Source organism: Apodemus sylvaticus, chromosome 15 (assembly GCF_947179515.1).
Source record: "Apodemus sylvaticus chromosome 15, mApoSyl1.1, whole genome shotgun sequence".
Taxonomy (NCBI): Eukaryota; Metazoa; Chordata; class Mammalia; order Rodentia; family Muridae; genus Apodemus; species Apodemus sylvaticus.
This window is the reverse complement of record NC_067486.1, coordinates 78,299,520-78,312,379: the sequence shown is the minus strand read 5'-3', so window position 1 is coordinate 78,312,379 and position 12,860 is coordinate 78,299,520. Positions and strand designations below refer to the sequence as shown.

Sequence of the window (12,860 nt, the reverse complement as noted above, 5' to 3'; positions counted from 1 at the left end):
TGAAGTATCTACCTGGTCCCAATTCTTATTTTTGGTAAACAGGGCCATTAATTAAGCTATCTCTCGATGGAGACCTAGCAGAAAATGGATTATTCTTCTTTAAATCTCCAGTTTAAAAAAAAAAAAGAAAAGAGAAGAAAAAGAAAGAAAGAATAAGTTTAAATATCTCCCTGGGTCTCAAATTAGATAATTGTCTTTCATGATTTAACCTGTAGAGCCTGGTGTTTTTCTTTATCATAAGCAGGTAAAATGGTCCACGACAAATCAATTCTTGGGGAGGAAGTGTATGGAAGTTTCTCTTTGAGATGCAGCATGATAGAGAATGAATATTATGAATGAACAGGACCATGTCCATCTCCAGTACTGTCACGTGACCTCCAGTGCCGTCATGTGACCTCCAGTACCATCACCACGTGACCCCCAGTACCACCATGTGACCTCCTCTCTGTGAAGTCCTTCTTTGAGCCACTAAAACAAACCCCGCCCACATTATTTTGGGCCTAAAGGCTTAGAATGTAACTTTTTAGAAGGTTCATTTGGAAGTTCCCAATACCTGGGGCTGCATGCTTCTTTACTGGGAGTTTAAAAATCTCAAAGCCTTGCCCTCTCTTTCCTGAGGGGAGAATTTTTCCTGTCAGAATTTGCTCCATTATATGCCCTATGAGCTGTAAGACTTAGCTATGCCTTAAATTCACTATCCACCCGGAGAGTGATATCTATCCTGACTAGCAGAGGCCGCCGCAGCAGCGCTGGCAGGAGGGATGGGGCTGACAACGTTGAAGAGTCTTGCCCCACAGCTGCACCAAAGGCATCTGGAAGACCCGGATTCTGAGCTCCACAGGCTGCCTTGACAGCCTTCTGTTTCTGAAGCGCGCTCTGATTCCCGGGTGTAATGTTACTTTTCTCCCTCACTCCAGTTTCCCATACTCTATGGCTGTCTCTTTCCAGTTCTCCCTTTCCCTGCCTCTTAAAGAATTTACTTTTATTATTTTTAATTATGTATAGAGTATGTGTCTGCACGTGGACATGTGCTTGTGAGCATGTGTGTCTGTCCTGGCTTCTGTCCAGCCACCTGATGTGGGTGGTAGACTGGAACTTAGTTCCTCTAGAAGAACAGCAAGTGCCCTCAATCGCAGAGCCATCTCTGTACGTCCTCCTTTTCTTTTTAGGTGGACCTTCCATGTTGCCCAGGCTGGTCTTGAACTCAGGGACTCACATGATTCTCCCATCTCTGCCTCCTGAAAAGTTGGGACTACAGTATCTGGCTCCACAGTGAATTTACAAACATCAACCACAAACCCAAACTAACTTACCAGTCCTCTGCCAAACACCAAAAGCTTCTATAATGCAGAATTCTAGCTTTCCTCTTGGGACCAGAAAAGAGAAGGATCAGGGCAGTAGGTAGTGTCCACTGGACGATGCCCTCCTCCTAGGTCTCTGCTGAAACTGTTCCTGTTCTCATTCAGCTGTAGTAACTCTTACCTACTTTGTCTGACACATAATTGAAAAATATAATGGGACCACATTCTCTTTCCTCCTGGGATTCACCTTTCTGTGTGTATAAATTGTTTCAACAAAATCCCGAGCAGTAAACAAGGTCTGACCCTGAGTCTTTGTATTTGAAACCTCAAGAGCGAAGAGCAGAGTCCACAAGTCCATTAGAACAGACACCAAGCTGGTCCAGTGGTCCAGCGGGAGACTGAGGCTTCAGACTCATGCAGAGTCTGACTGACTGTAATGGGCGAAGAACAGAACGTTCATCTAGAGCAGTGATTCTCAACATGTGGGTTGTGGCCCCTTTGAGGATGGAGTGACCCTTTCACAGGGTGCTCCTAAGACCATTGGAGAACTTGATGTTTACATTACAGCTCATAACGCTAGCAAATTACAGTTATGAAGTAGCAACAAAAATGATTTTATAGTGCGTGCGTGCATGTGTGTATGTGTGTGTGTGTGTGTGCCTGTGTGCATGTGTGTGTGTGTGTGTGTGTCACCACAACATGAGGAACTGTATTAAGGGGTGGCAGCCTTAGGAAGGTTGAGAAACACTGCTCTAATTGTTAATATTATTGAGCATTTACTATGGGGCTAGGAACTGTTCTAAGCCTTTAGACAGCAGCTAACTCAACTTGTATAATAACGCTTGTTATCATCCTGTTCTACAGAGGGGACAGCAAAATGCAGACAGTGCCCAAACACGCCCACAGCTCTCTGCTGTAGGTAGTGACGAAGCTGGGGATGAGGTCCAGATTCTTCACCAATCTGTTCTGTTGCCTGATCCAGTTTAGGTGGGGAGCCAGCCAGGCACCTTTATCAGACATCAGAGCAAATGTCATGGAGGGCGAGCATTGCTCTTTCCAGTGCCCAGGTCTGCCCAGAGCCCGGGGAAGGGGCTTCTCATTTGTAAATGTGTCAGGGAAGATTCCAGATCTGCTGCATCGGAGTTGCGTCAGTGACCCATAGGCACCACAGCAGCTCCACCGTGAGCTAACTGACGTGGCACCTGGTTTGCACCTCACTCCCTCACTGTGTGCAGGGATCAGGGATTTGAGGCTGCACAAGTCTGGATCGGACCCCCAGCCCCACAAGTCCTTTTGGCTCTGCCGTGTGAAGCGCCATGTGTGTGACGCTCACAGGAAACAGAAACAAGTACCCAGGAGGTAGCTCGTCCAAACCAACATTCGGTGGGTCCTTTGGGCAACTATTAAAGACCCTCTAACTTGTCAAAAAATGGCATGCGCATCTCTTTTTTCTTAAATTAAAATTTAACTTAATTTTAAGTTTTTTTTTTTTTCTGCATGCATGCCTGGTGCCCACCTGCGGAGGCAAGAAAAGGGAACCAGAAAATCCCAGACCATTGGGAGCTGCCATGTGGGTGCTCGGACCTACCATCCACTGGTGAGGTACAGAACCACGCATGCTCATGCCTGAGAGCCAGATCTTGGCAAAAACTCTCCCATTCCCAGGCCTCTGGAGAAGGCTCCTCCCCACCCTAGCAAACAACTTGTCCAGAGTAAACATCTGTCAACCTGTCCCATGTCTTGACCTGCTTGGTTCCAGGACAAGGGAGATAAGAACCTTTACTGAGCCACGGAATCCCCCAATTATATAGATAAAAAGGAGCTGGACATGGAGCCCCTCCTCCTTCCCCAAACCTCATGTCCCAATGTCTTACCAGTGTCTGGAGCGCAGGCCTCATCTGCTTTGGCAGCATTATCCGCATTATAATCTAGGAAATAAGAACACGAGTAAAGGCCAGTCCATGCCCCCAGACTCGTAGAGGGGCGTGTAGGGAACCTTCCCATGGGCTTTGGTTTGTGTAGGTTGTATTTGTAACCCAGGATTATTGTCATCTTGGCGCATGGTCTCTGCAAGGCCAGGAAGACCCTGGCCACGGCCTCCTCTAACAGTCCCTGATCAGTCCTGTCTGGGACATGTGCCAAATGTGCTCTAGCCATGGACTGAAGCCTTCTTGAAAGGCTCTTATTTTTCTGCCACATGTTACTTTGTGGCCTCTCTGGCCCCATTCTCTTCTCTGACCCTGGGTGACAGAATTGCCCCCTCTTTACTCCTCTTGCTGAAGGGCTCCACAGACACGCGTTCCAGTGAGAGTCTAGAAAGAGAGGAGTCGCTACCCCTTAGTCTCCCTTCTGCCTCCTCCTTAAGGAAGTTACTCCGCTCGGGTGCCCCTTGAGTTTGCTGCCTGTGCCTGTTGCCAAGGGTTACAGCTGCTCAGCATCCTCCCATCTTGGGGAAAGCTGGACCTTGTACCTGAGACATTGGGCTCACTACTGCTGGCCCCCTCCTTTGGGTGGTCAGGTGTCTCTTGTCTGGGCTTCTGGCTGAAGGCCAGGAAGAGGTGTGTGCTCAGTGGCTGAGGAAGGTCCACCTCCAGGTATGCCCTCATGAACAGCTTGAAGACATCATAGCTAATGGGCTGAGGAGGGCAAGAAGAGAGAAGTCAATAGTGGGAAGGGAGAGGATGTGGGGGGAAGGGGACGGGGTGATGGCTGGTGAGGCAGGTGAGGTGGGAGCCATGGATGTGAAGGGTTGGTAGGGGTGGGAATGAAAAGGAGACAGAGAGTCCGGGGAACAGGAGACAGGGGTGGGACACAGACAGAGAAAACATGGCGGCTGACTGTCAGACACAGGAGCAGAGTAGGGTTTACAATCAGGAATGCTTCAGTCTAAATTTGGATTGAAAGTTGGGGTGATGTTGTTCCTGAGGCTCAGGGACTACTGTGAAAGAAGATAGCGTGTAAGAGTCAGATGTTGGGGTGCACTAGAGTAAAACACCGCTCTCCAGACATTATAGGAGTCCCTAACTCAGTTGCTGTCATTGCCTACATGAGATCTACATAGGATCAAGCTAGTTAACATTACAGAACTGAGGAGATGGACTCATGTGTCCTCACCCCTAGCTAAGGAGCTATGAACAGCTGTTGGGGAGTAAGAGTCAGTTTTCGTTAAAGGAATGGTCCCCAGTAGGTCTGCCATGCTTCTGTGAATGCTCCTATACCCATGAGTATATGGGCAGCACAAGGTGAACTTAGTGGGTCATCAAACAAGAGAACCCTATGTTGCAAAGGGTTGGGAGGAGCAGGGGGGAATCTCAGAGGAGTTAGTGGGAGAAGTAGGGGATGATCTCAAAGAGTTAGTGGGAGGAGCAGGGGAGGAGCTCAGAGGAATTAGTGGGGGGAACATGGGAGGATCCCTGCAGGAAATTTAAAAAAGAACAGCAAGTCCCCACGCTACACCCAACTATTCTCAACCTTGTCAGTCTTGCCAGACAGTTCTTATCTTGTGGAGACTTTCTGACTCAGAGCTCCAAAATCTCTCCACCTAGCTCCCTAAGTTCCCACTGGCAGGTTGCTACCACACCAGCCTCAAGCTTCAAAACCCCCACAGCCTTTGTGGTGCACATCCAGCAAACCCACCTTGCTCTCTTGAACCCAGTCTAACCACTGAGTGAAGGAAAACACCTCACAAACTTAGCTCAGAAACAATGGTAACTCAATCACTGGGCGCAAGAACTAGATTCCAATTTTTTTAAAAAAAAATATATATATGTAAGTACACTGTAGCTGTCTTCAGATACCCCACGAGGGTCAGATCTCTTTACAGATGGCTGTGAGCCATCATGTGGTTGCTGGGATTTGAACTCAGGACCTTGGGAAGAGCAGTCAGTGCTCTTAACTGCTGAGCCATCTCTCCAGCCCTTAGAATCCTAATCTTGAAAGCCATATTAAACCTAAAACCTCCTGTGACGATTCCTGGTGGATCCACCATATAAGTGGGGAGACACGAGTAGTTACGTCTTGCCCTCTCACTGTCCCTGTCCAAAAGCCCCTAACTCTCTCAGCCCCTCCTGGGAGAGAGGAATTAGCATCAAAATACAAACAACCCCAGGGCTGTCCTCTATAGAGGATCTCAAAGGAGTTAGCAGGAGGAGGAGGGGTGGGTATAATCAAAACATGTCCGATGTAAGTATGACACCCTCAAAGGATTAACAAACCCCATACTTAAAAGGTGGTGGTTATTTCACCTCACACCAGTCAGAATGGCTAAGGTTAAAAACTCAGGAGACAGCAGGTGTTGGCGAGGATGTGGAGAAAGAGGAACACTCCTCCACTGCTGGTGGGATTGTAAGATGGTATAACCACTATGGAAATCAGTCTGGCAGTTCCTCAGAAAACTAGACATGACACTTCTGGAGGACCCTGCTATACCTCTCCTGGGCATATACCCAGAGAATTCCCCAGCATGCAATAAGGACACATGCTCCACTATGTTCATAGCAGCCTTATTTATAATAGCCAGAAGCTGGAAAGAACCCAGATATCCCTCAGTGGAGGAATGGATACAGAAAATGTGGTATATATACACAATGGAGTACTATTCAGCAATAATAAACAATGAATTCATGAATTTTTTAGGCAAATGGTTGGAACTGGAAAATATCCTAAGTGAGATAACGCAATCACAAAAGAATACACGTGGAATGCAATCATTGATAAGTAGATATTAATTAGCCCTGAAGCTCTGAATACTGAAGATACAATTAGCATATCAAATGACTCCCATGAAGAAGGAAGAAGAGGGCCCTAATCCTGGAATGGCTTGATCCAGCATTGTAGGGGAGTACAAGGACAGAGAAAAGGGAGGGGGAAAGATAGGAGAATGGATGGAGAGAAGAGGACTTATGGGACATATTGGGGAGGGGGGGGAACTGGGAAAGAGGAAAGCTTTTGGAATGTAAACAAAGAATATAGAAAAAAAAGGTGGTGTTCATAAACAGTGAGCTCTAGGGATGTGCCTTTGTCCAGGCACATGTGAAGGCCTATGGACCACAGATTCAGTGTTTGAAAAGTCTGGTTAAGATGAAGAAGGATGCCGTAGAGAGCAGGAAGGAATGAAAGGTTCTTTAGTGCTTATTGTGTTGTTTTGCTGATTCTTGAGGTCAGGTTTCAGAAAGTAGGACCCGGAGATGAAAAGCAATTGTGTGTCTGGCTCAGCGGTGACCCAAAACGTGTCATTGTGAAGACTTCAGGCATCAAGGGAAGCAGGGACAGGCAGAAACCAGACCCTGTGCCTGCTGTGTCTCTCAGCACGGCTTGGCACCTGGTCCCAGGCTTTGAGCACCCACACCCCCAGCAAACACTCACAATAACAACACCAGAGTGCGGTGAGTCATTGCTGGCTTGTGCTTTCACAGCGTTGGAACGTCATCAAATCACAGAAGCTTCTGGAAGCCGTTTGAAGGAGTGCTGCCCCAAGAGCTGCAGAGAACCCCGCTTTGGAAACCTACTTGGTGCTGTCTGAAAAATGCCGATAGCATTTGACCCCTTTCATGTTCTAGGAATTCGGTAAGCCTTCCCACAAGCAGAGACTTGTATGTGTAGAGTCAGGTGCTTAGTCCAGATTAGAAGAACACAGCACATGGATAACTGATATTTATTGTGACAGCTATTAGGTTCTCCGTGTCCCTTTTCTGTCCCAAGTCTCTGAGTCTTGGCTGCACTCTCTGCCTGTCTTTGTAGCTTTACTTTTTCAAAGCCTACTCTAAAACAAAACAAAACAAAACAAAACAAAACAAAACAAAACAAAACAAAACAAAACAAAAAACCAGGCGGTGGTGGGCCTATAGTCCCAGCACTCTGGGAGGCAGAGGCAGGTGGATTTCTGAGTTCAAGGCCAGCCTGGTCTACAGGGTGAGTTCTGGGACAGCCAAGTCTATACAGAGAAACCCTGTCTCGAAAAAACCAACCCCCCCCCCCCAAAAAAAAAACCAAACAAAAAACCAAACAAACAAAAAACCAAAAAAAAAAAAAGCCTACTCTAATGATGGTTTTAAAATGCTTTCGCCTCCCTTCTAGTCCCCTCTCCCCCCCAGAGGTATCGGAGAGAAAGGATACAGGGGAAGTGGACCTGTTTAGAAATGGCTCTTTGGAGCAAATCTCATCTGTGTTGTCAGGAAATCAGGAATTTGGTTAATAGGTCAGTAGAGGCAGCTACTGGCAAACACTTCACGGAAACCCTAGCAGTCCAGTTCAATACAGCAGCAGCAGTGGCGGCATGACCTAGCAGAAATAGTCAGGCCTCAGCAAAATTGGCACAAGTCAGCAGGAGAGAGCAGGATTACCAGGGACACCAGCAAAACTTCTCATCTGCCTCTCTCATTGAAGCCTCAAGACCAAGACGCACTTAGCTATGTAAGCAAGCCAAATTCAGCCTCCACCACTGTCTGTTGAGTCCTAATTATACTCCCTCCAAACATCACGTGTCCTGCATGTGACTTGCCTCACCACGTGAGTCTGTCTCAAATGACATCACTCTGTCAATCTACCCGAGCTACTAGCAGAAATTTCACAAGAAGTTTCTTGGTGCATTTCTCTCCATGGAGTCCCAACAAATGTAGCTACACAGTGTAAAGCGAATCCATGTGTGTGTGTGTGTGTGTGTGTGTGTCGTTAGTGAAGAGTCCTTCATCACCTGTCCTTTCGTGTGCTTGCTTTAGCAGAACATCCTCTCTCCTGTGTGTGCCTCAGGAAAACACTCCTTTACGTGCTCAGCCCAGCAAAACACCATCAAACACAACTGACTTTCCAAAGAACCCTTAAGTTTCCACTTCATGTCTCTATCGACAGTATCATTACCCCAGACTGCCCGTCTACTTACATCCTCTGCTCCTTCCCAGGACCCAGCATCAAAGTCATTTCCTCTCCTTCCCAGGTGTCACCGTCCTCTACAACCTTGCTTCTGTGGTCACTGTCTCTGATGGCGTCTTCCATCAGTTGATTGTCTTCTACCAGCAAACACTTTGTTCTAAAGGAATCCTTCTTCCCTTCACCTTCCATTTCTGCAGAGAACCAGCACTGGCCCTCCTATCCCCCTGAACTCTGTTCCGTTTGGGCTCCTGCCTGGTGCCTGTGAACTCGCTTCCTTGGACATCCTGAGCATAGTGGTCTGCTCCTTTGTGAACATCCTCAACCCAGCTCTCTGAGGAATTTTACCCTCTTTTCTTGAGGCGAATTTCCACATCCATGTATTTTAATACTCCTTGTTCCCTATTTTGATTCAACCTAATCTCTGCTAATAAAATAACCTTGCTGTTCATTCTTCTATTTCCAAAGTTTGTTTGCATTATCTTTTTGTGCTATTTTAACTGACAGGTACCAGCTTCAACTACAGTTTTGAGATAGCACCAGATGGAAACTATCAGGAGGAAATGCTTCTGAAAAAAGCAGGTATTAAAATGAAAGTTTAGCGGCTGGCTGTGGTGGCCCGTGCCTTTGATCCCCAAGGCCAGCCTGGTCTACAGAGTGAGTTCCAGGACAGCTAGGGCTAGGTAGAGAGACCCTATTTCAAAAAAACAAAACATAACAAAAAAGGTTAACTTAAAAAAAACTCTAATAGAATATGGTGGAAACCAACCAACCAACAAAAAAACCCAAATAAAACCAACAAATCCAAAAGCTGACTTATGACTCACAGCAAGCCACCAGTGTGACATCCTCAGAGCAGACACAAGATATCTACTGTGGAGAAAAACAGCGGGCTGGATATGTCTGAGTGCATCCATCTTTTATCAATTGTAATTAGCATACAAAAATTAGGTTTCATTATGACTTTTTAAAAAAAGTATTTATTTTATTTATATGAGCACAGTGTAGCTATCTCCAGACATACCAGAAGAGAGCATCAGATTCCATTACAGATGGTTGTGAGCCACCATGTGGTTGCTGGGAATTGAACTCAGGACCTCTGGAAGAGCAGTCTCTTAACCACTGAGCCATCTCTCCAGCACCGACATTTTTTTTTTTTTAATTTGACAGGTTTCACTATGTAGCCCTGGCTGTCCTAGAACTCACTCTGTAGACCAGGCTGGCCTCAAACTCAGAGATTCGCCTGCCTCTGCCTTCTGAGTGCTGGGATTAAAGGCATGCATCACCAAACTCTGCTTTTTTCAAACAAAACTGTTTTTTTATTGTTCTTTTTTCCCTCTCTTCTCCCTCATCCCCAATCCTTTTTGTGTGTGCTCCCTCCCCTCCTCCCTGCTCACATGTCATATGAGACCCGTTGCTTTCCTCTCCTGTCTCTCTCAGCACTTCTTGTCCCCCTTTTAAGATCTCTGATCTGGTTTCACAGTCTATAACCAACCTTGTAATCCCTCAATTCATACACACAACACACAAACACTGAAAGTTTGGATCTGAATATGAGAGAGAATATATAATTTTTTTTGTCTTTCTGAGTCTGGTTCACCTCATGTAATAAAATATTTTCATGTAATATTTGAATGTGATGTAATAAAATATTTTCCAGATTTGTCTATTTTCCTATAGATTTCATAATGTCATTTTTCTTTATAGCCGAGTAAAACTCTATTGCTCATATAGGTCGTTTTTTCACTATCCATTCTTTTGCTGGTGGACATCTAGGGTAGTTCTGTTCTCAGGCTGTTGTGAACAGGACAAAGGCAAGCAAGTCCCTCTGTGATAGACGTGGAGTTCTCCGGTGATATACGCACTCGGGTGTGCTGTGGCCAGGCCACTCAGCCTGACCCCACCTCTGCTCTCTCACGTGATGCTCCCTCAACCTCAGCACTGACTAAGTTCCTGGCCAGATCTCCAGCTCTAAGCCTCCCCGGACCCTCCATAGTCAGATCCTCTCCCTCACTGCTGTTTCTGCTAATGCCAATGATACCACTCCAAACTCAGCTTTGATCTCTCAGTGACCTGGAACTGGTTGTCCCTTGCATATATAACTAGTTCCTTAGCAGTACCTGCCACATACACACCCTTTCTAGGGCCATTTTCCTTGTGCTTACCAGAGTCTGACTCCATTTTGATGTATTTTAGCCAGGTCATTGCAGTGCTTTTTCTTAAAAACTTATTTATTCAAAAGAATCATCCTGGGTGTCTGAGTCTTTTACCTACATGTACATGTGTGTGCTGAGTGTGTGCTTCACACTTAATGAGGTTGGAAGGCAGCAGATACCCTGGATCTGGAGTGATAAGTTACAGATGGCCCGGAACCACCGTGCGGAAGCTGAGACTGAGGCCCGGGTCCTCTGCAAGAGCAAGTGCTGAGCTTCCAAGCCGTCCCTCCAGTCCCTGCCGAAGGCACCCGCACTACTGTCCCTCTAGCCCTGAGGCCACAGGCACCCGTACTCCTGCTTCCTTCTGTTGCTCCTTCCATGTGTGGACTCAGCCCTGCCAGGTTGATTTTCCCAAAGCACAACTGTGAAAAGACTGATTTCCTACTCAGAAAGTCTCCATGGCTTCTGACTGCCCCTGGGAGAGTTGAGCACCACTTCTGCACGACTGAGCTCCTGTATTACAGGACATAACACGCATATGTGAAAGGAGCTGGCAGGGGGGAGGGGGAACCGGAGGGAATAGAAATAGAAGGTAAAATATATGCTAATAGATAAGTAATGCTGCTGTAGTCCAGTTGTCATTCTAGGTACTTAGGCGTTTTCTGAGACCTTTGGGTTAGAACCTAGTCTGTAATTCCACTCCAGCCTAGATGTGGAGTCACTCCAAACTCCCCGCCCATCTGCCACATTCTCTTCTTATCTATATGTACATATCCTGTCCACACAGTCCCCTGTTTTTTTCCTGAGTAAGCTCCACAACCCAACTCTTCTTTAATTATTAAAATTTTAGTGATGCTTCAAAGCCCAATGCAGGTGTCACCTCTGCCTGAAACCTGGTGGGATTTCCTGCATCAAAATTTCTTTTAATGTGCGCTTTGGCTCCTGTCTTGTGAAACTCATGGATACTGTTCTGGATTAATACAGCTAGTTGTTACATGCTCTAGATTCAGAACTCCTGGATGATAATAAGAATGCTTCATTTCATTTTTTTCCTCCTGAACCCTTCATCAAAATATTTCCTGATAGATATTTGCTTCAAAGTTGGTTCATCAAAGGAATGGCCTGCTGGAATGACAGACAAATAATGATGTGGGGTCTAAATATTTATATGTGGGTATATGGGAGGAGATGGAGGGAAGGGGGAGAGAGAAAAAAGAGAAGTAGAGACAGAGAGACAGAGAGACACAGACACAAAGAGAGCAAAGAGATAGAGGGAGAAAGACAAAGACAGAAAAGAGAAAGACAAAGACAAAGATACAGGCACATACACATAGAGATGGAGAGGGAAAGAGAGGGAGAGAGAGAGAAAGAGAGAGAGAGAGAGAGAGAGAGAGAGAGGTAGAGCCAGACAGATAGACACAGACATACAGACAGAGAGAAAAAGAGATAAAGAAGGAGAGAGGGAGGGGGAGGGGAGGAGAGAGGGAGAGAGAGAGAGAGATTGAGAGAGAGAGATATTGAGAGATTGAGAGAGAGAGAGAGGGAGAGAGAGGGAGAGAGAGAGAGATTGAGAGAGAGAGAGAGAGAGAGAGAGAGAGAGAGAGAGAGAGAGAGAGAAGCCTTCTGAGGGCCAGGGACAGTACTGGTCACCAATGAAGAACACTCTGAGTCAGGCAGAGACTCAGTGCTCTAGATATACAAATGAAGGTATTGAAATGACTGTCACGCATGGTCAGCAGTGCCGAGTGCCACAGCACAGGAACAGGCACATGCTAAGAGACCTTAGAAAGTTATGATGAGCAAATTCATGTCTACTCATTCACGGTCCAACACCAGCATCCTCTGGAAAATGGGATGGCCTAGAAGCAACATAGAACATTCACATCAAAAAGTCCTCAGATGACCTGGGTCTTCTTACGCCCTGGGTGCTTGGGACATTCAGTGACTTTCCCCCAGCCCACTAGACACAGGACTAACCAGAAACCACATCTTTGGATCCTATTGTTTTTGTCTCAGGTCCCTGGGCTGTTGGAGTGCTCCTAGCAACTCCCTCCAAGCACCCACACATCCAGTGAACAAGGGAGAGAGATTGTGCTCTCCTCTGAAGATGAGACAGGTTAGAAAATTCCATATAAGCGCCACTCAAGAACAATGACTGCTTGGTAAATGTTGAGTGGGTGACCAGGTAGGGAAGGGTTGAGTATTATGCCCAAACTAGATGCCAGCCATTAGGAGGCTCAATGGTAAGCAACCAACACGTTCATCATGTGTGTTTTCTTGGGAGCTGCAAATCCATGAAGCAACCAGCCAGGCTACTGCTGCAACCTGTTTTGAGAGGACCTGTTAATTCTTATCCGGGTCTAGAGGAGAGAAACTGGAGAACCTCTGCGTGTCAGGCATGAGACAACGGTGTGAGCGAGGGCTTTGATCCACTTCTTAAAAGTCTGTTGCTGCCACCACGCGTACTGCTGAGCTAGAACTTGTGCCCAGTGCCTGAGTACCACTGAGCCACTACCTGAGCTCTGCTGGGCTTTCCCCT

The 12,860-nt window shown here is 46.5% G+C and overlaps 1 protein-coding gene across 2 annotated transcripts in view; it reads right to left on the bottom strand.

Moving 5' to 3' along the window:
• The window catches only part of Dgkg (diacylglycerol kinase gamma), a 194,191-nt gene that overhangs the window by 128,123 nt on the left and 53,208 nt on the right, over positions 1-12,860 (bottom strand). For both annotated transcript variants that reach the window (XM_052158095.1, XM_052158094.1), the window contains exons 4-5: positions 3,772-3,937; positions 3,176-3,229 (exon numbers count right to left, since the gene is read on the bottom strand). In XM_052158095.1, the coding sequence (XP_052014055.1) occupies positions 3,176-3,229; positions 3,772-3,937 (220 nt within the window). The remainder of the gene's footprint in view (positions 1-3,175; positions 3,230-3,771; positions 3,938-12,860) is intronic.